The sequence below is a fragment of the Cygnus atratus genome, chromosome 4 (assembly GCF_013377495.2).
Source record: "Cygnus atratus isolate AKBS03 ecotype Queensland, Australia chromosome 4, CAtr_DNAZoo_HiC_assembly, whole genome shotgun sequence".
NCBI classification, from domain to species: domain Eukaryota; kingdom Metazoa; phylum Chordata; class Aves; order Anseriformes; family Anatidae; genus Cygnus; species Cygnus atratus.
The window spans coordinates 7,274,150-7,301,645 of NC_066365.1; the positions used below are offsets into that span (position 1 = coordinate 7,274,150).

The 27,496-nt window shown below is 40.1% G+C and overlaps 1 protein-coding gene across 1 annotated transcript; it reads left to right on the plus strand.

Annotated features, from left to right (window-relative positions):
- The first annotated feature begins 282 nt into the window (after window positions 1-282).
- On the plus strand, window positions 283-27,304 carry DNAJB14 (DnaJ heat shock protein family (Hsp40) member B14). The gene is made up of 8 exons (XM_035539139.2): window positions 283-652; window positions 6,711-6,885; window positions 16,735-16,880; window positions 20,092-20,277; window positions 20,690-20,784; window positions 21,437-21,546; window positions 22,741-22,913; window positions 25,612-27,304. The coding sequence occupies exons 1-8, from the start codon at window positions 520-522 to the stop codon at window positions 25,734-25,736; spliced, it is 1,143 nt and encodes a 380-aa protein (XP_035395032.1). The 5' UTR covers window positions 283-519; the 3' UTR covers window positions 25,737-27,304.
- Window positions 27,305-27,496: the final 192 nt, after the last annotated feature.

Sequence of the window (27,496 nt, forward strand, 5' to 3'; positions counted from 1 at the left end):
AGCAGGAGCACGCCCAGTGCTGGGGGCCTAACGGGGCGTTATTCACGGCCCTAGCTCCCTGCAAGCCCCTTATTTATTTAAGGAGGGGGCGGGAAGCTGGTGCCCTCTGAGGCCGAGGGCTGCAGCGGCTGGGGAAGGGGAGCTCTGCGCATCCCCGTTCCCGTGCGGGCAGCCCGGTGAGGTCGGGCCTCCAACGCGGACCCGAACCCCCCGCCGTGCCCTCCCCGCTCCGCCCGTCCCTACCGGTGCTGCCGGGGCCGGGGGGCGGCGCATGCGCGGCGCTGCCCCGGAAGCAGGCGGCGGGCCGGGCCGAGCCGAGCCGAGCCGTGCCGGGCCGCGCTGCGCTGCGGGTTGGGCCGGCACCGAGCGGCACGGCGGGGCGAGGGGCGAGGGGCGAGGGCAGGGCGAGCCCGGCCCGGCCGAGCGAGGGGACCCCGCCGCCCTGCGCCCGGCCCCGCTCTGGCTTCGGGCCCCTTCTCCCTGCGCTGCGGCGGGCGGAGGCGGCGGAAGGAGAAGCCCATGGAGGGGAACCGGGACGAGGCGGAGAAGTGCATCGGCATCGCGCGGGAGGCGCTGGAGGCCGGCGACCGCGACCGCGCCCTCCGCTTCCTCGGCAAGGCCCAGAAGCTCTACCCCACCGACACGGCCCGAGGTGAGGCCCCCGCCCGGGGGGGGGACCGGGGCCGGCGGCCTCCCCGCGGCCCGGCCGTTGGTTTGGGCCCCGCTGCGGTTTGGGGGTGGAGGCGGCAGCCGGGTTGTGCTGCCCTGGGGGAAACGGGGCGCGGAGCTCCCGGTTCTCGGGGCTGCCTCCCGCACCGGTCAGCGTCCTTCTCGCCGTTGGAAATCCTCACAGGAAGGGAGCGCGCTGGGGTTTCCGCGCTCGCCTGTCCCCGTGCCTTCGGGGAGCACGGCGACTTGTGGCGTTCCTTCGGTGCTCGCTCCGGGTGTCCGTGCCGCTGGGGAGGCAGGAAGGGCTGCGCCTAACGCCCTGTGCTGACCTAAGGGCCTCGCTACGGGACAAAACACATCCCGGAGTGCTTCCAGTTGCAGTTTCGCCCCAAAGCCACGCTCCAGAAATGGTAAACGTGAGGCCTTTTTTATCGTTAGATGTCAAGCGAGGAGATTCAGTGACCGTTTTCCATCCTCTCTTACCTCCCAACTCTTATACATAGGCAATAAGCTAAGGTGTCATCAGTGCTCTTCTTTTTTTTTATAGCATATAGGGTTTGTTTGTTTTCTCTGCGAGACCGGATGGATGTGGCTGGTAAATCAGCAGAAAGAAGGTAACTCTGCTGCCTTGTTTGGATCAAGCATGTGGCACTGTTTGTATTCTTGCCGCTTTACATACTTCTCAGAAATGAAAGCAAACAGAAGCTTTCTGTGTTCCCCTAAATTTCTGTAGTGTGAGATGATGACATGCATGGAAACGTGTTCAGCTTTTTGGAATCTGTGTGGGCCAGGAAGGCTGAGGGTTTCAATTCAGCCTGTTCCACCAAAGGGCACAACTTGTTTTGTCTGCTTCACGTACCTTATTACTACCCTTCGCCTCCAAAATGAGTTAGAGTAGCTCTTGGGAAAACAGAAAGACATCTCCATGTGATTTGTTTTGAGATCTTGTGTTTTGTTCTGTTTTTTATTTTAAGTAGGACCGCTACTGCGTAACCACCATTGCAAAGTATTCAGAGCAAGAAATAGATGGCTAATTAGGCTATTGTCTGTAGGACACTGGTTTTATTCACTGTGGAAATTAGCAAAGTGTGTCACAAATGAGGTACGGATCTGGTGAAAAGAGGATGGTCCTGTGGTTGTGGTAGTGGCCTGTGATCTGGGGAACTGTGCACTAAGTGCCTCACAGCATTTCTCTGTGAGGTTAAGTCACTTCACTCTGTTTCCATTAGTGGCAGCTAATTGCTTGTGCTTCGTTTTCCAGGTATTCAGCTTGAAACAAGGGCCTGATTTGTGGAACTGGTGGGCAGTTAAAGCTCCATCTGAAGCTAATGAGAATTGCAGATGCCCTAATACCACTGAAAAAATCAGGCCCTAGGCCTGATTTGAACTAAGTACTTAGAAATAAGGGGACACTGTAAACCTATAATATCTCTATGCTTCAGTTCGCTAGCTGTGGAGGTTGGTAATTCTTTTTTAGTCATCCCATTTCCTCCCAAAATAACACCAACTCCTTGAGTTTGTTTAAGTTTGTCAGGCACTGAAACTGACCTGTTAAGAGTGCAGAAAGCTGCAAAGACACAGAATATCCTGTTCTCAGGACAGGAACTGGAAATTGTGCAGTAAATCAGGGCTGGAATTTTACAGGGACAAAGAATAAATGAAATGCCTGCTTCATTATCTCATTGTCCTTTTAGATAAATTAAGTTAGGGGTCCACCTGGAAAAAAAAAAGAAAACAGTAATTCGTTAGATAATTAAAAATTGTGTCATGGCATATACACAGGAGAAGAAAATAGTTGAGGTTTCTGACTTAATTCTAACACAAATTCTTATTTTACAGATGTAAAACCCCATAAAGGGTTGGTTTTCTATGGTGAAAGGATAATATGACAGCCCTGGTTGCCCTTGTGCTGGCTTGTTCTCTCTTTGGGATATGTATTAGGAGGTACTTCTTTCCAGTTTCTCTCTGAAGTCACAAATTCACCATAGGGCATACCTTTAGTGTAAGTTTGGGAATAATTGCCCGCTGTTTCATAAATGATGTTCCATCGGTAATACAAGCAGCGAGAATGGTAGTGCTGAGTTGGGTTTTGTTTTTTACTGGTGGGACCTTCCTCCTCCTCGTGTTACAGTTGATTGCAAAAGGGCGTAGAGCAGGTTTTAACTGTTATCTCTAAAATGATATTACATGTGGCTTACTTTTGGCAACATTTGCATTTAAAGTTCGGTCATCAATGAAGTTTAGTTTTGCTAAACAAAGCCTGAAATGCGCTGACTGCAGCGGTGATGCTATTTTAAGGCTTTACTAGTGTGAAGTGGAAGGTCAGTGTTTATTCAGTGGCACTTAGCTGATGACTTCATAGGAACCATTCACGTTGACGTCACTCTTTGCTAGAAAATTGTTGTACAATTCAGCTGCTCAATCAAAATATTAAGTTTGATTATGATTTTGATAGTGATTCATCTTGCAACTGAATGGAAACTAATTGCTTGTCTGGAAAAGATTTGTAAGAGTGGATTTAAAGATAACAAAGGATGATCTCCTTTTCAAACATATGCGCCATTCTGCTTGGAGCTGAAGGCACCAGATGACATTACGGACAGCTTTATTTTTCAGGGCTTCTCAAGATTTCTTGCACTGCTTCTGATGCTGCCTTTAAATGCAAACGTTTCTTTTCAGGAGTATGTGAGCTTCGTTTTTTTTGGGGGTGGTGTTCTAGTAGAAAGAAGTTCAGCTGTTCTTTCCATTAGTGAAACAGGAGTCGTGTTCGATCCACAGTGGAATCAGATGCAGTGCGAGGATCTTTCATTCAGAAATGAGTAACTGTGCACACAAGAGAGCCTTCGTACACTTGGAGGTGAGATTCATTGTCCTAACCTGCCAAGAAAATAAATCATTGACTCCTTGCATATCCTATTTTAAATCATCTGTGCGCACTCTGAAATTTCTCTTTAATACACCGTTAGTAGTGCCATTCTAACATCTGGTTTTACCACCACCAGTTCATGGATGAGTCAAAATTTGTTGTGACTATGTAAACTGAATATTTTTTACCTGAAGGAAACCACAGCTCCAGACCCTTTGTAGGATTTTCTTTTTCAACGGAGAGCAGTAGCATGTTTGTGTGCTGTGTCCTGCTAGCTTGCAAAGTTAACGCTTACGGATTTGACTTAATAACGCTTACTTTCTGCGAGTGTCCTAGACTGTCTCCTCGGCACTGCAGCTCCATTACGTAGATGAGAGCTTTGGCAAGGTTTTTAGGAAGTAGTGGTGTTGAAAGCGTAGTGCAGGCAAGGCAGCTCCTGAACAGACTTACCGCCTGGATTTGCTCTGAGGAGTTGCTGGAGGTTAGAAATGCAAATTGTTGCCTGCATCTGCGTTTCTGCCATTACTAGTGCTTCTGCTACTGCACAAGCGTTAGTGTAGGGATGGGGATTTTCTAGAGGAATACAGGTACAAAGACAGGCTCTGCAAAACTGTTCATTAAGCATTGTTTATAGAGGGTAAGTCAGGGTGGCGTGATCGGTAGCATCCCACATTATACCATCATTAAATATTGAAGGACACAAAATAGAAAAAGAATAATTTCGTTTTCTCTTATCACTTATCTGGAGCAAATCTGGTCTGCAAGCGCTTCATTGTGAGGGCACTTGTGTTCACATCCCTATTCTCGATTAGTTATTACTTCACTGACCTGAGAACTTTAACTGCTGTACCAGATGGTATTAGAAGCAGCTTGCAGCTACTCAGATGTGTGCTTCAGTTATAATCCTTATTGCAACTATAGCTTTCCTGTTTTCAAGAACCTCACTTCGTCTGTAGTGAAGACATCCCCTGAGTGTACAAACCAGCATATAAGTGTGAGCCTCGTCTTTATTTCCGCAGTGAAAAGCCTGACCTGACCATTGATGAATCGTGCTGAGGCAGGCGCGAACGCGAGACCAGCGCTGAAATCAGCTGACTGTCTTGGTCAGGCCGCGTGGGGCTGTCTGCCTGCAGACCTTCGGGCTGCTGCTGCCAGCGGGTCATGGGCAAAGTATCAAGTAAAAGCAAACAGGGGAGCTCTAAGAAGCACGTCTCAGAAAAGTGCTTCTTTTCCTTTTAAACAAAGCTCTGCTTCCTTTTCCTTCCTGTGCTTCTCTGAGGTATAAGCTGGAATGTGTAGGATCCCAGTTTGCTGCTGCTTTGGGAGAGACCGTGCTAGTCAGAAGAGATTTTTTTTTTAATTAGATTTAGGAGAAAGTCCTTCAGGCTTCTTCTCATTAGCTTCTAGAGGAAAATGCTTTTTAACAGTAAAGCTACAACATGCTTCCATGGTGCGTGGGATCTTTTTTAATGACACTAAATCTTGCTTGTTTATGAAATGCTATGTAGTTTGCCATCTTGCTCTGGAAGACTGTCTCTTCAGTAAAGAGAGGCCGTTTAATAACCTATTATCTACATTATGTTTCTTGTGCAGTCCCCTAGGTTAGAATGGGACTGGTTCTGATTTATTGATAAGACGGATGCCCCCAGAATGCAGGCTTATATCCAGAAGGAAGAAGGCAACTTCATGTCTGATGCTTTGTTAAAATGACTGTATTTGAGATCTTTCCTTCTGTGATCTGAGAGAGGATTTAAAGACCTAGCAAAAGTACACTGGCTTTCAAGATTGAGGAATCAAGAGTTGGGAGTAGCTGACTGGTCCCAATTTACCTGGGGCAAACAATAGTTGAAATTGCAGCTAGTGTTGTCTGAAGGGGGGTATAGAACATCGGTTTGTGGCCACTGATGGCTCAGGTTACAAATACCTGTATAATGCAGCAGCTGACATGCTGAAGAAGCCCCTAGTAGGGTGTGTTGCAATTTTCCAGTCTGACGAAAATGTGGGTTCATCTTTCTGGTTCTCATCACTCTTGCCATGACGAGACATTATCAATGCTTTTCTGAGATGTAGGGGTTCTTGTTCACTTCCCTGGATAAGCGTGGGCTAGGTTGTGACACTAGTCAAGTCATTCATCCTGGAGCTCAGGAACCGAGCCCATGCCCTAAGCCATTCTTTGTGCATTGGAGTAAGGATGCTGCCTTTGTGTTGTCTGAAAGCATTAACACCAGTGTAATGAAGCAGCCTTTATTTTGGAATCCAAGATTGCTGACATTCACATGAGGCCTACCCCTGTTCCACAGGCAGGGAGGTACTTCAGTCCTGCTACCTATTTTCTGTTTCCTCTAAGCATGTATGTGTTCTGTCATGTTTGAATTTAATCAGGAAGTCTCTTGATTATGACCTTACTAGAGGTAATGAGGTAACCCCAAGGCTGCTTGTTGGGAAAGGCATGGAGCTGAACAGCCCTGTTTTCCTTAGCAGCTGCCAACAGAAGCCTGCACCTTCAGTGCAAATGATGCCCAGAGTTTGCAGCCTAGTTTGGATTAGGTGCCATGGGCTTTTCCCTGGGACATTATACGTTACTTATCTTTTTTATTTTTTTAAAGAAACAATGGAAATGAATTGTCAGTTTTGCTGTAAAGTCCATAACTCTTGGTTCAAAAGGCTGTTAACCAGATATCACCAAATATTATTGTGTCATAAATATCAATAAATCTGTTGTCAGGACAAGTTTGCCTACTTAGGCAAACCAGGAGCTGGGTTTGGGCTCTGGGTGGAGTAACTGTCAGGTTCTTTAGGGTGTTAGATTCGTTCCTCTTTTGTTTGCAGTTACTTATTCAGGTACTTTGATGTTTTCACCCCAAAGAATGCGTTCAGTGCCTCTAAAACACATGGAGATGGACTACCTGGAGATACTCTCTCCAGTATTAAATTACCTTGACAGAGATTAAGAGAATTCCAACCATGAATTTTGAAACACTTTTCCACAGTTTTGCCATGAAAAGGAGTTGCAGACTGGTTTCAGATATGTTTGTGGTACAAAGTGATGATTGAAAAGAAAGGAGAATGTAGCAGCTAGTCTTTTACGATGTAGTGCTCCCATTTAAGATACTTGAGAGCCCTGACTTAATTGCTAATGCCTGTAATGATACTATGATATCCTGTTGTTTTACAGTTTTGTTGGAAGCTATTACGAAGAATGGAAGTACTGCTGGGGGAGGCGCCTACTGCCGAAAACCAGCCGGTAGCAATGATCAAAGTAAGCCCAATAGCACGAAGGAGAGCAATGCATCTGCTGCGAGTGAAAGTGGAAAAGGCTACACCAAAGACCAAATGGAAGGAGTATTCAGGTACGGCCTTGCTTAAATACACCGCTGGTTTTCATTCTGTGTGTTGTGTGCGTACGTTTTCAGAGGTAGCATCAAGAGAAGCAACAGAAAATTCAAGCATAGCTGAGAGTAGTTACCTGTACTGAACCATAACTAGAAGGGAGAGTTTTACTGTGTTCAAACACAGTGTGATACACTGTCACTTTGCAAGAAAGTTGATGCCCATCTACATAAAATAACCTTGATGAATTAAAAAAAAAAAAAAATATTCAAAATAGTTATTAAGCAGATCTGATGGTAAATGGAAGTAGTGATGAAAAGTCCATAGTACAACTTGCAGGACGGTGTTTCTATTAAATATTTTTATACTCAGCTATCTAAGTTTGCATTACGTACTTACTCTTAAAAGTCTATTGTCAAGCTAATCTTGCTGTTCAGGCTGGTCTTAGAACAGTGTTAAAAACTATTTTGTTCTGGAAGTACAGATACCTGAGAAACATGGAAGCACATAGTCTAAACACCGTTTGTAAACTGGACTTCATGTAGCATGATAGTATTAAGATGGGACAACAGCAGAAAAGGAGGATGTGAGAAAAGAAACAAAGATCAATAGAAATGTCCTTTTGAGGCGAGTAACTCTTATGTTACATGATCATTATACGCTCGTTGTCAGTAGGAGTGAGAAAAATACTGTTTGAGATGTGCTCTTTTTTTTCCTTTGCTAAAGAAATGTTGATGTGGCCACTCTAAAACTGCACACCTCAAAACCCACCTTTATTTTCGGATAAACAGAGCCCAGATATTTTCAAGGGAGTTCAAAGAAGGGAAATCAAAAGGTCCTCATCTCCTAGTTTGTGTAGATTGACCTATTGTGCAGAACACAAATCTGTGTGTTAATTTTTTGATGTGAAATGTACGTTGCTGTTAATATTGTCTTGGGATCTTTTCCTGACGTTCAACAATCTGTTCAGCTGTGCTGCCAATGAGGAAAAACTCGCCTTTCTTTGTTGATACAGCAGCACTATATTCAGGCAGGTAGAAAACAGCATCTCATGATTATCCTCTTATTGTGGCTATTTACTAAAACTTTTCATTTACCATCATCTCCCTGCTTGATTGATACAGTTGACCTTCATGGTACATCTAAAAGTAAACTCTGAATAAGCACATGGATTTTCAACCACCTTGAGATACTGGCTGCGGTATGTGTGCATGCAGGTGAGGCCGTGGACACGTTTGTGAGCCAAAATATCCAGGAAGTAAATCCTCCATAAAATGGGGTTTAGATCAGATTAAGACATGTAACACATTTCCAGAAAGCTGCTACAAGTAAGGCTGTATTACTGCCAGTATTCACTCCCCCGTGACACGCCATTCTGAGTTGCGGTCTGCTTTGACATCAGGCTGCCTGCAAGTTGTTTCTTGTTTGCTTGTTTATTTGTTTTACGAGAAAGTACTGTTCTCTACTTCGTCTTGCCTAAAATGATGCTATAGAGCCAGCTTTTCTCCATGGTATGCTTTTATGGGATTGTTTCCTTGAAGGGCCTTACTAGATACCAGACAAAATTATTCCAGTTTGGGGAGATCAGAACCAGAGGTATTCACCCACGTCACACATTGAGAATAATATTGGTGCAGCACTGCTTTTTAGTGACTATTTCAACAATTTATTTTGTGAATAAAAAATGTGGGGTTTTAACACCCCCCCCCCTACACACACCCCCAGGGGGTGGTTACGAATAAGCAATTGTACTAGCTTGCAGAGTAGCCCAAGTTTGTTTATATTTTACATACAACATAGAAAATCAGCTGTTAAAACAGTATCTTGATGTTAGTCTGAGTGATGCATCCTTTAGTAGGGCAGTTAATAAACCTTTGGAGAAAGACTGCCTTTTAGTTTAGACGTGCAGTAATCAGCAGAGCAAATCTCTAGCCTTGCTGGAACATTTTAAGAGTTTGTCACGTTGTCTGTTAGTGACATCAACACGCCACTTAAAAAATTTGTGGTGAAGAAGAAGAAGATGTTTTCCTTGCCAAGGAGAACAGTATTAAATACAAACAGTGGGCTAAAACCTAATGGAAAAATATAACACATTCAGTGATGATAGCTGAAGGGAAGCTCATATTTAAACCACAGTGAGAATGAGCTTTTTAGTTGGAAACATGACAGGCTGCATAGGTTATTGCTTCAGTCGGGCCCCAGACTTTTCCAGTTAAATGAAACATGCCCCTCTGGGAAGGGTATTCTTTAGAGAGTCAAGCTTGTCACCACCATATGCTTCTGCCTTGCCACAGCTGAACAGTTTTCAGAGCTTTGAATTGGTTATAGAAATGCTGTGTGAAAAAAAGGTGGGTTTAATTTTGTTTCATGCCTGATTTCTGTTTTTTCCTGTGAAAAAATATATTTTTAAATAGCAAGGTAAGCTATCTTCAATTCTTTGTTAATTCTGAACCTTACAATGAATTTGAGTCCATCAAACTAAATTGTTTTGTATTCTTGTGATTTGAAAGATGGTCATTATCCTCAGGTATTCTTCTCTCTAGGAATTTTTGGTTCCGTGTTAGTAACTCAGTATAGACTTGAGAGGAGGTGTTCCAGATGTAACTACACGTGCCACGTACAACACTTTCTTCCAGGCACTAGTGAGCAGTAGGACAGGGATGGCTCTGAGCTCTCCAGCTTGAATCACTGATTGGTATGCTTGGAGTTGCCTAGAAATCTTAAATTTGCCTTAGATGTAAGAAGCTTAGTGAAGACACTTGGATCAGTATAACTAATTAAACTGCATTGCTTTTCAGGGTTACTCTAATAGTGTGGGCAGATACGAGTACAAACAAACACCTGAGTGCTGTTTTTATTTTTTCCACGTACACAGGGGACGCTGATCACTAGCAAGCTATCATAACACATTTCTAGAGCATTGCATGAGCTTGCAAACAAGTTACTCGACAGGGAGAAGCCTAAGATGCAATACCTTTCCACTGATTGCATAAGTGCTGGGCGATGCTCTGATCTCTGTAAGAAATGAGCTTACTATTGCAGTGGGACAATTGGAAGGTTGAGATATTCAAAAGCACCTTGTTATTTTTGAATTGAAATTCTGTGGAAACACCATCTGCATGCATGCATCTTTTTCTTAATGGTGGTTATCTTGTCACCAGGGGCTGGATCAAGTTGCCATTGCAGTTTAGGTGGCCTGCATGTCATAGCGATTGACAAGAGACGAGCAGAAATCTATTAGGACCGGCAGTAGGTTTAATGTGTTTTCAGAGCAAGTGCTCTAGAAGTCTCTAGGCAATCGAATCCTGTCTGAGCAATGTCAAGATAAGTGCGTGAGAATCATGCATGGCAAAAACGGGAGATTTGCTTTTGGCTTCTGCAGTCTATACTTAAAGCAATTCCTTAAATGTTCAATATAGGTTATTGGCACTTTTTACTGAGATAAAGAGATGAAACATCTGTGTAAGAAAGAAAATGTAAACTTATTTTTCTTTTACTTAACTGGAAAAGTGTTGGTTCTTACAGATTACAGTTGTCAAAGAGCTGTTAATTACTTTCAAGTAAATTCTGTTCATAGTGTATCTGCCTTCTTATACCAAGTGTGCAGATACTTTGGAAAGGTTTTGTGAAATAGCATGAAATTAAAAATAAATAAAAGAATCAATTGCCTGCTGTGTATTAATCTTTCACATTTCTTTTTATGCTGTTAAATGTGTGTTATCTTTTACTGCATAATTTGAATAAAAATGTTTTGGAGCTGTAGATAGGTTGTACACTTTACAAAGATTCCCTTTAAATGATCTTAAAATTCATGTGACATCCAATGCCTCTTTAGTGAAGAAGCTAAGGCATACATTCCAGATTACCTTTTTGAGAATGGAAAAATAACTTCCATGAGTAGTATATGTTAGACTTGGTTTGCTGTCTTGTGAAAGTTTTGTTGGAGTATTGCTTCTCCTGCACTGCTAGTGCCTGCCCCTTGGAAGAGAGCACAGGAAAGATTTATTTTTTTTTTTGTTTGGATCTTTGAGCTAGAACCAAAACAAACCGCCAGAGGCATGAGTTCTGTAGGAACCTTGCAAGGCAGGATTAAATTTCATCCAGCAGTAGTCAGCAGTTAATCAGCAACTTGACTTGAATTCACCGAGCAAACCAAAAAATTCTCTCTATGCATTTCATGTAAGGAATGCAAGCCATGTGACTTTTTGCAGGCCTTCTGCAGAGACTTCTGCAAACTCAGCAAAAAGATATAGCGTTACTTTTTATAACATGGGGTCATGAAGATAATTAAAATAGAATAATAAGAGCAGTCAACAAGTCTTTAAAAAGAAAGAAATCAGGGCATGCCTTTAATTAGGCTTCTAGAACTGCTGTGAATCGTTGAAACATGCAGTTGAATGGTTGGGAAAGTCAAGGTAGAAATCACAGTTACAAGGTCTGTCATGGAGAAGTGGCACAGAAGATACAGTGTCAGAAAGCTTTAATGTACACTTTTTACAGTTAAGCCACACCTTACAGTTAAGAAAAGAACTTAAAATCTGGAGGAAAGTATGCTAATGTGAGCATAGAGTTGAATATTTCATTTAATACACACAGGAGAAACAAACTGAGTGAGTGCATCTGAGACCAAGTACCAAGACATGCACCCTAACGTGGTGTTGCATCTGTAAGAAAAACAGTGGACTTAAACGTCTGGGACATATTTGGGGTATGCTGATAACAGCTTGAGCTCTGCAACAGCAGCATGAAGATGCCCCTCTTTCCAATCTAGAACACCTGTTGCAGACCACACTTTTTTCATCCAAACTGTGACTGGCACATTCCCAATTCAGCTGCAAGATGCCATTTGCTTCAGGCTCTCCGTCATCATTTGAGCCTATGTAGAAACTGGTTTGTGCTTTAGTACATTTTTCTGCTAAACGCTGGGATCAGTAGTCAGCGTAGCTTTCTTTTGCGCAGTTCTTTATCTCTGGCATTCACATTGCTGCATGCTGTGCTGCTCAGTTTAGATTACCATCGGGAGAAATAACTGTGACTCCCAGCAGGAGCTTTTGGAGATTGTGGTCAAAGTATTTGTCTTTGGGGCCATCCCTATGCGTGCACGCAGAGGTTTTGGAAGGCCCTTTGAAATATGTAGTAGTAATCAAAATCCATAGCTACTGATCACTGCAGGTATTTGATGCAGAAATGCAAGCAGGTTTGGTTAACCTGATAAAAGCTGTTGACCTAATCTGAACTGTAGATTCGAGCAGTGGAACAAGGAGCAAAGCAATAGGATCACATCATTTTGTAGGCACAGGAGAAGCAGAGGTGGTAGCCCCAGAATTTCTGCAGGTGAAAGCAGACGTCTCTGGACCTGCTCTGCCATCAGAGCAGAGAGAGGATCGCAGCAGCAGGCAGAGCTCGCTGGGCAGTTCTGCCACAGGTGGCTTGTCTACTGCAAGCAGGAATGGTGGAGGTTTGCAAGCCATGACAAGATTCCTCTGCCAACAGGCTGTGAATGAATGTAGGCCATTGCTTACTCTGGTGCAGTTTGAGAAGACCGCTTTCAAAAAGTCAGATATTTTTTCAGGAGCATCCGGCACTTGTGCCCTCCTAAAACAGACGGTGAATCTGTTAACCAGAAGGATATTGCCAAGGTGCTGGCAGGGGGCTAACAATTCAGCAAGGGCAGAAATTAGCTAAAGAGCAGAAGGAACTTCAGAGTGATTCTGAAATAGAAGTAATCCAGCCAGAAATGAAAACTACAAGAATCACAGTTCACAAAAATAAATTGACACTGAAAGCAACAACTTTGAAATACGCCAGAAATAAACAAACAAACAAAAACCAGTTCAATACAAAAGGGGGCAGTCCATAAGCAAGTTGCAATTTTAAAAAGAAACATCTGTGTGGGGTTTACATATGCAAGTAAATAAGCACTGCGGATTACTGTGCCTTAACTGCAGCAAAACCAAACAAAAATAACAGAAATGTAGCTCTTGGAAAACTACTAGTTCATGCTGCAAGTGCTACAGGACCCGGGTTTCAGATGTGGATAAAAGCCACAACTAACATCAGCGATCGGCCTTTTCTAAAACATCCACTGGTTTTCCTCTAACTTTTCCCAGCCTCTGCTGGCCTCTGTTGCGTGACTGGGAACAGGAGACAAGTGGGAAGACAAGTGGACAATTGCTCCCTCCATCCCTCATGAGACAAATTTCCACAGGACAGCTCAAAGTTCAGGCAAGGGATTGTGGCAGCATGGGATTGTGATGCCTCAGTCTACAATATCAGTTGGCTTGGAGACAAGCGGTGAGGAGTATGTCTGAAAAGGCCTGCTTCTACTAAGGAGCAGGGATCAGAAGTGGGCCATGGCTTCCCACACCTCCCAGCAGCTGGAGAGAAGTTTCTTACAGGGATGGTGGCAATCTGAGGGAAGAAGGCTTAAGTCTCGGAGAGCCTTTGCCAAGCCCATGATCCCCATTTCGTGAAGGTAGAGGCAGGAGGAAGTGGTGTCAGAGAAGCCTGGTGACTGCACAGCCCACGTGTGACAGGATGGTCTGGTGGATTGCCCTAGTGATCCACTGCAGTTTGTCCTGCTAGTTAAACCAGCTTACCAGGTTGGATTTCTGATGCATTCAAGTTTTGCCTCTCATGGGTACACCGCAAACACTGATAAATTTGTTTAACTGGAAAGCACCTTCTGATAATCTTCACTTGTGCTGCCTTCCCCAGTGCAAAGTTGCTGTGGAAGGAGTTCTGGTGCAAAACTACTCAGGCTTTGCTGAGGGGGCAAGAACTGAGCCATTACCCTGTAAGGATTGCTTTTTGCCTTGAAGTGACAAAAGAGTCATGCAAGACTCTTGTCTAATGTCAGGGTGTAGAGAGGGTTTCATAGCACAAAGTCATTGCTGAGAATTCCAGATACAGGTACAGTTTTTGGCCTCTGTGTATTTACACAATCATTTGATGTACTTTAGCTTTAAAATTAGATCTAACTAATCCAAAGTCCTGCTAAACTCTGCAAAATTGCCTTGCGTGGTCCTCGTGCTTCACTATGAAGTGACCTGCAGCAGTGCTCCTTGGGCTGTCCAGCAGAGTACCTGCAGATTGTGTTTGCTGCTGGGGTTTGTAAGAGCCAGCACTGACCTGCTTGAGATCTGAAGATGAAGGTCTGAAGGCCAGGCAGTGAACAGGAGTCACGTATCTCAGGGTTCGTCCTGCGCAGCAGCGAGGAGGGCAGTGTCCCTGGTCTGGAGGATCAGTGACAGATCTGTGGCAGGCAGCATTTCTGCGAGCAGGCCCATCCTGACATGAACCCACGAGGAAGAATAAAAGTCTGGGGTGGCCATCACAAACTCACAAAGGCTTCTTTGTTTAAGGCTGGCTGTTTAGCCTGGGCTAGCCAGTCAGGGTATGAGGGCAATTTGGAATGAGATGTGCTTGAAATACTAAGTCATAGCTTCATACAAAATCATGAATGTTGGAATGGAAATATTTGTGCATTTGCATATTTTGTTTGACAAAGCAGACATTAACAAAGATATGCAAAGAGAAAATAGAAATGTGTTATACCTTGGCAGAATGTTTATTTCTTGACACGTAACAGCTCGTTTGTGTGCCAGGTTCGGGATAGCAGTTTCATTCACCTCTTCTGAGGGCCAGCTCTGTATGACCCACCCAGCAGGTTCCTGCCTGCACATCCTCATCAAGACGTAGCTCTGGTTTGGTGCACTGGCTCTAAGCAGTTTGTGGGGTCAGAAACTGGTGAGTCATGTACTGACCTGCACATCTTCTGATCAGTAACAGCCATTTCTACTTTCCCCATCAGGGTTGTCCACCACGGGACTTCCACTGGCCGTGAATGGGAGGAAAGTCTGGGGCAAGTTTTTGAGGATTAGAACAGGTTGAAGTTCCTTGGGTTGGTTGTTGTTGTTTTTATTTGTTGTTGTTGTTTTTTCTCTGCTTTTCTCTTCATCCTACAGTGTTATGAAATATGTGCATGTCAGATCTGCACAGAAGTAAATTTTAATTTTTTTTCCATGTTTGTTACTTCCATGAGAAATGACCACATGCTTTTGGGGGAAGAAGTTGAGGTGAAGAACTTAGACCAGATGCTGAGATAGCAATTTCTTGAAATAAATCTTAATCTGATACTGTTAGACTTTCAAATAAAGCTGTTTGTTCTTGATACAGTTCATAAGTAATCCAGATCTTGAGGCTAAAGATGAAGGGACCACAATTTTTGCTAATTGTACAAGTTAACAAACACAAGTTTCCAGTACTCAGAGTGTAATTTAATGTATTTTCTTTCCATTACTTCTTGTTGATGGATTTACTGTATTCTTTTTAATTAGCTTTATCAGCTTCCTAACTACAGCTTATTAAACACTACTTCAATATAATGAGCTATATTTATGTCACAGGATGTTCGTGTTGGCGGCTGCCTGCATACATTCAATTCAGTGCTCTTGTGAGCACTGCACCGAGACAGCCGTAAAAGCTCATGTTGTTCCATTACACCGGAAAAGGGATCCCTCAAATGAAACCTGATTTGATCAATCTGAGAACTACAGAGGACCACACACGATGGTGTGGTTGTACTTCTAATGCTAGCATTCCCTTAATTACAGGGTCCCCATTCTTCATTCACCAAACTGCCAACGGCTTGCTTACTCCCTTTTTTTCCACTTGGCTACTCTGTGTATAGTCTTTGTAACACTAAACCCATATTTACATAGAAATGTGTGCATTTAAAAGAATGTGGACACATTTATAGCCATGTGAAGAGACTCACATTAAGCTTTTAAAGTATTTCTGGATGTAATTTCTATTTCTTGCTCAGACCAGCTCTTTTCTTTTGGTATTCACCAAATGTTAGTGTGCCTCATTTCTGCAGCGCAGTTCTGTGGTTCAGCCTTATTTTTCTCTGTTTCTGATCTCTTATGATGAACTCTTAACTTTTTATCAAAAAAAAATAAATAAAACTTAGCAGGATTGATTTTAAGGTGTATTTATTGGTTTGATAAGTTCTTCCTACCTACACAGAATTAACGTTCTCTCAGTCCCTTGTAACTGCAGTTTCTCTCTTCTGGCTATTGTAAAGTATACAAATCATCAAATAATTTCCAGATTTTGCTGTTCATCTCTGGGTGAGACTGCTTGTAGTATAGACTGCTATATATAATATAGACTGCTTATACTGAATATTTCCAGGTTTTCAGAGTCTTCACTGAACATTTGAGATGAGTTGAGTCTGTAATTGCAGGAACTGTGTATGTTTTTTTAACTTATATAAACACGTACAGAAAGTTTGTTAAGATCCAGGTGCATTCCCAGCAACAGAGGTGTTCTCACATACCTTATTTCCCTCAAAAGTGAATGTTTGAATGAATTGTGACTTGACTTTTGTTTGGAGAAAGGAAGGTATTGTTTTGTTTTATATCCTGCATAACAAAATACATTTGCTGTTGACAGTCAAAACTGGTCTTTCTACCTGCTAGCTCTGCAAAGTAAATTTGAAATCCTCATTTTATGCATTATTAACAGCAATATTCACATAATTGGAGATGAGGAAATTCTATAAAAACTGCAAACAGAAACCTTTTCTTACAACGGTAGTAGTTTTACAATACAAGTAGAGCAAAATAAATGTATGTAGTAAGTAATTTTGAATACAATAGTTTATTGTGCTCAGTTTTGAGCTTACTGTGAAAAATGGCTTTCTTATTTGTTTGTAGGGTGGAATTTTTTGTTTATTTTGTATTAAAAGTGAGAGTTGTAATGTTTTCCGTCAGTGCAATGTGTTACCTCATTTGCAGCTGTGTTCTAACATACTACAATTACATCTTTTTGGTTACAATATTTTATTTCATTTTCTTTTGCAGTATAAAGAAATGTAAAAATTATTATGAAGTCCTTGGGGTGTCAAAGGATGCAGGTGAAGAAGACCTAAAGAAGGCTTACAGAAAACTTGCTTTGAAATTCCATCCAGACAAAAACCATGCACCTGGAGCAACAGAGGCTTTTAAAAGTAAAATTTTTACTTAAACTTTCTTTTATGATTGAACTCTGTCAGTTTAAAAGCAATTCATCTGCATTGTTTGATTGTCATTCTATAAAATTGTCAATGTGGTATTTTGTAGCTAATATTAAACTGACCTTTTTAGCCAAAGAAATGTTTGACCTTTATTATTTTGGCATATACCTAGAAGTTGAGATGAATAATGTGGACTTCTGGAGAGGGTTCATTTTAAGAGGATTGACTGTAATTTTCAGGTACAGAGAGAGAATACTAATGCTTGCTTTGTGAAATCCAGTTGCACTTCTTTGCTGTCATCCATTTTGACTGAATGCAAGTCTATTGGTTGAAGTTGGTTCAATGTAATATCGGTACATACGATACGATTATTCAGGTTTTTGAGGGGGGGTTATAGCATTTGCCATTACTTTTGCTTCTGGAAAACCTGTATCAAGAATGGTGATTTGAACGAAGAGTAGTAGTTACATGGAGTAAATATTAACAGTCCTCATAAATATGCTATTTTTTAGGATGGGAGTAGTACACTTAAAAGGACAAGTGACACTTACTGGTTGGTGCGTTGCTTTTACTGGATATGCGGCTTGTAGTGAATGATATTATATTATGAGATAAGTAAATTGATTTCTAGTTTAAGCATTGATGTAGCCCTCTAAAACATCCAGACTGAATACACAAAATTGCCATGGGCATAGTCATTTTTATATTGCTGAAATGAATAGAATTTTACTAGGTATGCATTTGAATCCATGACATTTGCTTTTATTTCAAGCTTAAATAGCAAAGTAATACTTAATAGCAAAAGGCAGTTTTTACTGAATCGTGTGCTTTGCTAAGTTACCTTTTCGTTACAATTCCTCCCATGTGTGTACTTTTGTTACTTTTTCCATACAAAAGCATTTATTGAGAAATGCCTATTAATAGTTGCCTTTGACTGTTTCTTTGGTCAAGATTTACAATCTGATCTGACCTGAGGCTGCCAGGTTTTGCACATTGCAAGGAGAATTGTTTTGAAGAAAACTACTGCTTCATCTCAGACATAGATGAAAAGCAATATGAATCTGTCTGAAATGACCATGCAGAAAGAAATGATCTGTGGTACTTCAGTATTTTTTCCTGCATGAGGTTTATATTCAGACATTTGAAAAAATTTATCAGTTACAATTCTTACATTGGGGAAAAAAACAAAAAAGGAAAAAAAAATGCCAACAAGACTTCTCATACAGATTTTAAGGGGTAATTATAATAGCTTGTTAACAATTACAGAGAAAAGTAGATGTTCCATAGCAGGAAAGTTTATCAGTGATTGTTGTTTTAATAAAGCTATGTGATGGCTTTATTGTAAAAAAGGTGTTGTTCTTATAAAATTGTCTCCAGCCATAGAAATTAAATAATTCTTCCCTGTTAATAGCATTTTAAATAATCTTTGAAATCTTGGAAATTGGTATCTTATTATTTAATCTTTGATTTAAAATGAGCACTTTGGTCAAGTTGGATTTCTTGGACTTAATTTCACTTTCTGGTTCTTAACTAGATGAGTGCATGAACAGAAAATCTTGCTGACTAAAAATTTAAATAATTTTAAAATAACTATTTTTAAATATTTAAATAATATAAATTTTTAATCTTTAAAGAAAGCTAGCATTTTTCTTACATTGAAATGATTGTTGTCTCTTTGTATGGCTCAGTAAATGTATCATTTAGTTTGCCTTTAAAGGTGCCTGATGAATTTCTGACATACAGTTGAGAAAAGGAGTTTCATAACAAAATTTTAAGAAAATTTACTTTATTTTAAGGAAAAGTTACATTAGAAAACAGGATTGAGTTTGGTGTCAGGCAAGGTACTTAGGTCTTAAAACTACCTGGTACTACCCTTTGTTGTATTAAGCAATCTTCCTCGAGGTTTTATTTTAGGTTAGAAGTTTGTGATTTCTTCAAATATAATCACTTTTAATCTCTTGGAATCCCTTTCATTTTTATGTCCTTTATTTAAAGATAACTCTATTTGGATCAAATCTGTTTTGAATTAGCATCAAATAACCAAAAGCAAATAGTAAACAAATAGTCAAGAAAGCTTGCTGACCATACCGTGACAGTATGGTGTCTTCACTTTATTTGCTCACCTGATTAATGTCGCCTTCAATTCTTAATTGTTGAAAAAAAATCTAAGTTTTTACTACTAGTTTTATCATTGGCTGAGTAACAGAGTAATCTTGTAGCAGTATTTGCTGTCCTTAGTGTGTATCACATACTCTCAGGCTTAATTTCTATGAGTTTTCTTCTCCACTTAAAGTAATTCTTAATTATTATTGTTTCTAAGGGCATCTTAGGTTTAGTGAAGATGTGACTGAGTGAAGATTGTGCATTAAGTGTCAGCAGAAGTTTTCCTTAAATCTGCAAGAGCTATGTCTGTGCACAGCAGCTGGGGTCAAAGCTTGTAAAGCAGGCAGACCTTGTGGTCTTTTCGCACTGATTCTTTCCATGCACACCTAGCTGAGTTTTTCCCTTTCTGCTTTCAAAATTGAAGTTGTTCATTCATGGTAATGTAGCATGAAGCGGGACAGGCATCCAGGCCAGACTCTAAATGTTAAGGTTGTGTCAACAGCCTTAGGAGCGCACAGGTTCCTGTCATGCATGCACGTACTCCTCACGTTACATCGTGCAAAACTTTGTGTTATTAATGTACTCCATAAGGAATCTTCAGAATCGTGAGGAAAAATATCATCTACAGTGTAGAGTAGGAATGTAAAGTTTACACACTGAAAGAAGTTACCACTTACCACATGCAACCAAAGAAACCTGCTGAATCCATGATGATTTTAAGTTAAGCTGCTAGAGCTGACTGAACTTTGCAATTGCCCAGCTTCAGAGCTTTTCTTGTAATGCTTGATTCTTTTTTCTCAGTTGCAGGGAGAAAGAAAATTTCCACAGATGTAGGTGTTCCCCTAAAAAAAGGAAGAAAACTGCCCCACCTTCTGCCTAGTTCAACAGGTTAAAAGGCCTGGGAATAGTGTTGTTGGGAAACCTGGTAAAAACCATGCTACAAAAAGTAGAGATGTTTCTGGACCCCGTTGTACTATAGGTGATTTGTAACACAGTAAAGGACATCAGTCTCTGCCTATTCTTGACTTCGAAATTGCAGTTTTCATGCTGGAATAGCTCCTATCGTTCATTTATGAGAGTTGTCTTTTATTCCTTGCTTCAGAAATCGGAAATGCCTACGCTGTGCTGAGTAATCCAGAAAAACGAAAGCAGTATGACCTTACAGGCAGCGAAGAGCAAACTTGCAATCACCCTAGCAATGGTAGATTCAACTTCCACAGAGGCTGTGAGGCAGATATTACTCCAGAAGATCTATTCAACATGTTTTTTGGAGGGGCATTTCCAACAGGTATTTGTATTCATCGGCATAATCATGGGAGTGGTACACTCTGAGCAGTAGTATTCAGAGTGGCATTAGAGTTTGTGACATTGTAAAACAACAAAATTACTCCAAACATCCTCCATCCCCAACTCTAAGCCATGTCACATTTTAAATTTCCTCTAAGTGTTGCTAAATCCCTAAAATGTGAGTTTGATTGTTTGGGGTTTCTGTGGTGATCCTACAGTACATGAAATAGTAAATCAGTTGGTTTAAAGCTTAAAATATTTATTTTAAATGACTTTGGAATTGTGAGTTACCTTAAAGTTGGGTTATTTTATGCATCATCATGTGGTAATGTTAAATTCTCTATGTTGTTGCTCCTGCTTTGACCTCTAAGTAGTTTCTTTTAGATTTTAAATATGGATATTTCTTTTCTTAGGTAATGTACACTCATTTTCTAATGGTCGTGCTGGCTACAGTCATCCCAATCAGCACCGTCAGAGTGGACATGAGAGGGAGGAAGAGAGGGGTGATGTATGTTTAAGCACCATTGACTTTAAACTGTGGATTGTGAAGTTTTTTTGTTGTCATTTTCAGCAATGTGATTTTACAGCAGCTCTGTACTGTAGAGGAAGATCTGTACTTGCCAGTTACATATTTTAAAACTTTGGCAGGTGGTAGTCTTACTGATGTGGTAGATGGACATGCAGATTTGAGAAGATAATAGCATGTTTTTGTAAATCTATTGCTGTATGCCACTATCATGCCAGTGACTGGTCACTAATTCTTGCTTGCATTTAAAAGTTGATTTGGTCTGAAGTAAGAATTGTACTTACGAATTATACGAAGTCCTATGTAATTACATATGACTGTATTGATGAGTCTAAACATGGAGTACTATGTGACTGAATTCAGCTATTAATTTAACAGTGTCTTGTGGCTACATGCTAACTTACGAACGCTTGCAGCTTCAGCACCCTACAGATACTGTGTATGCATTGGAAAGTTAAGATAACACTACGGTGTTTGCAGATTTGTGGTTATAGTTTCAGAGTGGCTTTTGAAACTTAAAGCAGAAAGTCATGCTTAGAATTAAATTATGTCAAATGTACCTGCTAAATTGATACTATTTTATGAGATACCTGAATCTGTTGGTTTTTGTTTTTTGTTTTTTTTTTTTCCTTAGGGAGGTTTCTCTATGTTCATTCAGCTGATGCCCGTTATCGTGCTGATCCTTGTCTCCTTGTTGAGCCAGCTGATGGTATCTAACCCTCCTTATGCCTTATACCCAAGATCGTAAGTAATTTTCAATCACATTAGTTTAAAGCAGAGGGAAGGATGTTGTAATGACCTTTTCCCAGTTAGAAGCTTTTAAAGAGCCTTCCATTAGTTGGTCCGTGATTTCCCACAGCGAGGAAAGGGAGAGAAAGCGTAGATGAAGTGAAGCAAAACAAAACTTTTAAGGTATGTACTAAGAATATGCTATGCGAATGTAACAGAGAAAAGAGATCAACAATACTTGAGTTTAGGAGATCTTTTAATATGACATAAAGGTGTTTATGTTTCTCCAATGTATTTAATCAAATGCTGAAACCTGCTAAGGCTCATTATTCTTTTGGGAGTCATCTGTGCTTATAGCAAGCAAAGTGCCTGACAGCAAACTTACCCATCCTTATCAAGTAGATACGGACAAGAGGAATTGCCTGTTCTAGATGATGATAGTCTATCTCTGTTTTCTTGCAAGGGATTTTGATAGTGAAACTTACCTGTTTTGTACAGAAGGATCCTTTTTTTTTTTTCCTTAAGAGAAAGAACTTTTTAAAATACCAAGCATGCAACTACCTAACACACTTGTCCCACTCGTCACATCTATTTTAACAATCCTCAGTTTCATCTAGAGCTCTTAGCTGCGCAGCAGAAAGGCTTTTTTTCTCCTTTATTATTTTTCCAGAGTTCTTTATTTCCAAAGTGTGTTGTTGTTCTTTTCTGCATCTAAGTTATTGTGATATGTATAAATACTTACCTGCTAAAATGTTTGTGCACACTCCTTGATTTTTAATCTGCAGAATGCTAGCAGGAAAACGGATTTGTCAAGGGTTGCAGAAAACAATTTAGCATGGAGATGCCTGTACTGGGTTGTCACAATAGTGACCTGTTTTGTTTTTTCTTCTGTTGTGTTTAAATGTAATTTTCTATTATCAAAGCTTATATGTGGCTAAAGAGGTATAAAACAAGTGTCTTACTAAAGTGGTTTTTTAAAGATTAAGGATGAAAACAGCAAAAGTTTAATGTTCAGGTGAAGGTAGTATTTTCTTCTCTGGCAGATGGTACAGCCATTCATTTCACTACTTGTCTTGAAATGGCAAATTTAGTGATGCGCTGTTCTTCCGTAATAACAATATTTTTAAAAGTATATTTGTGTTATAAAAAAGATCAAATAAACATCTAGTCTCTCTCTCACCCACCTCTTTTTTTTTTTTTTTTTTGCAGAAGTACAGGTCAGACAATTAAAATGCAGACAGAAAATTTGGGTGTGGTTTATTACGTCAACAAGGACTTTAGAAATGAGTACAAAGGAGTGTCATTACAGAAAGTGGAAAAGAGTGTGGAAGAGGATTATGTGTCCAACATTCGTAATAACTGTTGGAAGGAGAGGCAGCAAAGTAAGTTTGTTAATATGTTTAATTTCATAAACACATGCATTACTAAAAAAAAATTATCACAGGCAAGAATGAAGTGCTTGTATTATTAATATAACTGAATGAGAAAGCAAGGGTAAGGTTCCACACCATTTCTCACTTCTTCAGACTGTCCCAGCTAGTGTCACTTAATTTTGCTGTGACCTAACCACCATCTGAAAGTCATCAGCAATTTTAACCTATCATTTTGTTATCTGTGACCATTTCTTAGAAAACGACTACAGTGAATTGATAGTGAGAAAGGAGTTGCTCTAAGTTCAGGACGAAAGCTGAAAATTCTAATCTCTTCCACATTATTTTATCATGGCATCATCTTTTATACTGTGTATCATCCTTAGGTGCTTTAATATAAATAAAACAAAAGCTTAGATACATGTTTCCAGTGAGAGAAAAGATAATCTGCCTTGGACTACAGTACCAATGACACTGCTTTTCCAGGCAACCAAGGACGCCCAACATGACATGTCAGAACACCATAAGCTAGAAATCAGTGCTTGATCTTTTGCCAGTGCTGAGTGATTTTTTTTTTTCCTCCCTGGACTTGGTTCCTTGTCTACATCAGACTTTGAAAACAATCTTTTTAGTTCACCAGCTATGTTTCCAATCTAGTTGAATATCATGCAAAGAGCAATTTCCTTGAAGGAGATGCAGCATAGAACTTAGTGTTAAAGCTGAGTACTGAGTAGCATCTGCCACCTCCAAATTATCAACCTGTTATTCTATTACCTGTGACCAAATGGTTTGAACTTTCAGCTGGTAAACTTCGGTTGTATCCTACCAGAGAAAAAGTTCATTCATGAACTGTCAATTGCTTACTGAAAGCAAATTTCACTCATTATCTGAGTGTAATTGTCTGTTTCTGCATAACTTTACTCTCTGCAGACCAGTGATGTCCAGCCTTTCTGCTGAGATGGCCCCTTAGCTTCTCCAAGCTGTAAAAGCCAGACAGACATCACAGTTAGTCAGATGCCTGCACAGGACTGCATGCATTCATTACAGTTGACCTGTGTGTATACAAATACAAACTACTGTCCATGCACAGCATGCCCACTGCTTCCCAGAGGCATTACCCTCCATATTCATGAGTACATATTGCGTATGCCAAGTAAATCTCTAAAGGTTTACAAATTGCCCACAGGAAAGAAGAACTGTTGGCAGAAAACTATGCCAATCAGTCACATGTATGCAAGAGAAACACCTGTCCTTTTGGGGGAGAACTACCAGATGATTGCCCTGACTACTAGATTTGATCAGAATAATTTTTTGCAGATTTTTCAAATACAGGAAATCGTCAGAGTATGTTTGGGTATAAAACAAATAAATATCAAAAACTCTTGTATATTTTCCAACTGTATTGTCCTTTGATTATCTTGAAATGATTGAATATGCTCGCTCTTCAAGAAATTAACATCTCATTTGCCTTCTACAAGTGGCTGCTAGATGAATGATTGGTAGTCATATATTATGAAATGGTTTGCAATAATGAGAGATGGTTGTTAACAAAAATTAAACACAAGAGAGAAGCCAGCACAATAAAAAGGGTACATATTCTTTGTACGTTTTTTTCAGCAAAATGTGGATTTGGTAGAACAGTTTACTTTTAGTGATCTAGTCATTACACACAGGTTTTACTGGTATATGGTATGTGTGTCTCCTGTCACATATATGTCTCCTATTTTTACTGTCTAAATACCTTTGAAAAGGTAGATGATACACAGGTAGTGTATCATCAGGAAAAGGTAGTTGATACACAATCTCCACCTGGGTAGGGAAAGAGGGAAAAAATACCTTTCCCATTTTTCAGCATTTGTCCTTGAAATGCCTATTTTGTTAAGCATGAGCAGAGTCCTTGACTACACAAAGAGGTCTACCCTTCTGTATGTAAATACTTAATGGAAAAGATTTGATGACTGGAGAAGCATCTGACCCTAGTGTAAAGAAGAATAACAACCTGAAGGTGGTGACTGTCATGTTGTTTGCTGTTTGCAATTTATCAGATTGTGAAAACTACCCTAACTGACATTCAAGAAAGCAGCCCCTAATAGATTTTCTCTACTTATAGAAACAGCTGACTTATATTTTTAGAGATTTAAAACACCTGTTCTGATTTTGATTTTTTGACAGTTAAAATCTTCTTTCCAATGTTGATTGACATTTAAGAATGAATTAAAATGCTGTTGAACACCAGTATAACACAGAGAGCTCTTTTAATAATTCCTCTGAACACTAGCAGTCTGAAGCAGCATCAGTTGAAGTAATGAGCTTAACATTCAGAATGGATTTTTGGCACAGAGAAGATGCTAGAGCTTTCAAGAACGTGCAAAATGAGTGTTGTATATATTTGTTTTGTTTAACGAGACCTGATGCAAGTAGTAGCTTTTGCTTCTGTTTTGTAATCAGGTACTACTGTATGAAATGTGAGGGTGCTGGAAGGCTGTTACCACTTTCACTGCTGAAAAAGATGAAATGTTTGGGAAGACCCAGTGAAGGGAAGCCTGTAGCAGCGCTGTTTAGGTGGTGTCCGTGTGTAGTTAGAATAGACAGAAAGAGAAAAGGGTGAGGATTAAACATGAGGTGTTTTGGACAGCTCAGAAGAGGAATGCATCATGTGCAAAGCATTCAGTTTCTAACCTGAAAAATCTTCTTTCTTTTTTTCTTAAAGAAACAGACTTGCTTTATGCAGCAAAAGTTTATCGAGATGATCGTCTCCGAAAGAAAGCAGATTCCATGTCCATGGACAACTGCAAAGAACTAGAACGGTTGACCAGCCTCTATCGAGGAGGATGAGCAACAATTGTACACATACATCTTTACGTATGCCGTTATTTCTCTTGTAAATTAAGAAGAGATTTAGTTTCACCATGAATGCTGGAAAAGAGGGGTGGATGTAAAACTCTACTGTGTAGCTGTTTCCAGAAACCTTATACTGAAATATCATTTAATGGCTTCTTTACCTACTGTGAAATATAGGTAACTTTAATTGTCTAGATTTTACTTCAAAGCTTCTGTGAATTCTTTCAGCGGAGAGAACAGCTCAGAAAGGATGCTATACTTGTAGAGACTTAGTCATAGTGGTTCTCCTCTACCATATTTGCCATGTAAATATCTGTGGAAAGAACACTTTGTGTATATACGAGTTAAATGACTTTCTATTTAAAATCTCAGAAATTTAGTTCCATACAACATTTTGTCTCACTGATGGAATAAATAGTATGATTACATCACTCCTGTTCAGATGTCAAGTGTGTGGAGTTGAAACAAGATTTTTTAATATTTTATCTCTAACTCTATGTAAAATCTTTAAGGTTTGTCAGCTTAGAAGAACTTGGTATTTTTAAATATAATAGCATATATTCCTAATTATCTGTTGGGGTGTATTGATCTGGTGTAGAGTAGCAGTTCGCTGTTGTAGTTTTTTAGTGTTTCTAAGCAATGCAGAGAAAACTAAGAAAAACACTAATCTCTTTTCAAAGTAAATATTTGCAAATTCTGTACAGACCATTGAAAGCATTGCTTTTAGTACTTGCAAAAGTTTACAGCAGCTCTCCCATTTGGTATTCCAGCAGCAGTAAATCCATATGTATGGATAACACGCATCTATAGCTTCCTTAATTTTCACTGGAAAGGTAGACGAAAACATGCGATAGTAAATCTCAAAAGCTCTTAAAAAAAAAAAAAAAAGGCAGCCTTTTTTTTTCTGGGAGACTTCCATTTTCTTACTATTTTTTTATTTCAAGCTAGGTCCTAACAGTGATTCCTCAATGGGTACCACAAGTGGAGCATGGAAATACTGCTAAGGACAAGCTTTGTGCCTTTCTACACTTTTGCCAACTGTTTAAATGCTTGCTGGCTTGCAGTATGCTCCTATGGTCGGAGCCATGTCACTTGTCCCGGGCCAAGAACAAGAAATATGCAGAATGATGCTATTACTTTCAGAAGCATAAAGATTAACCTGCTCTAAATATGGCCTGCAAACATTCTTTTAATATTTCAAGTGGGTGTTTCTCTCCTCGTGATTTTCTCAAGTCTTTTTTCTCAAGTCTGAAGGTTTTTTTCTTCAGAAATGTTACTGTCTTCCCTGGTCTTGCTAAATGGAATCTGCTGGAAAATTCAGAACAAGTTTTCTTGTGAGCAAGATGCTGATTGAAGAGTGTGGAGTACTGGAATCTTTTCAGATGACCTTTCCTCAGAAGGTGAAGTTCTCATTAAAATAAGATATTGGCAAGAAAAGGGAAAAATTAAATTGTGTTTTTGAAAATCCCTCAAGTTTACTAGCTACTAAGAATTAACTTCTTACTCTTTTTATTTCGTTATGACCTGTGTTGAATCTGGAATTAAAGATAGCACAAGCGTGGGTTCTTGATCTCTTCTTTAAAAGAGCAAGCAGGAAAGTCCTGCAAAAAGTAAAAATCTTGGCATGATGTTTTGACATACCATGATGAAAATGAGAGATGATTTGCATCTGCTGAAATGCAGCATTGGTATCTATTCGATTTATGGAGCATCCTGAGTCGCAAGCAAGTTCAGTGTTCACATCTGATCGTTTC

Bases quoted from the DNA above. Each gene is read 5' to 3' on its own strand.
- DNAJB14 (XM_035539139.2), top strand. From the start codon at position 520: ATGGAGGGGAACCGGGACGAGGCGGAGAAGTGCATCGGCATCGCGCGG. The intron at 653-6,710 runs GTGAGGCCCCCG...GTTGTTTTACAG, and splicing joins CCCCACCGACACGGCCCGAG to TTTTGTTGGAAGCTATTACG. The intron at 6,886-16,734 runs GTACGGCCTTGC...TTTCTTTTGCAG, and splicing joins CAAATGGAAGGAGTATTCAG to TATAAAGAAATGTAAAAATT.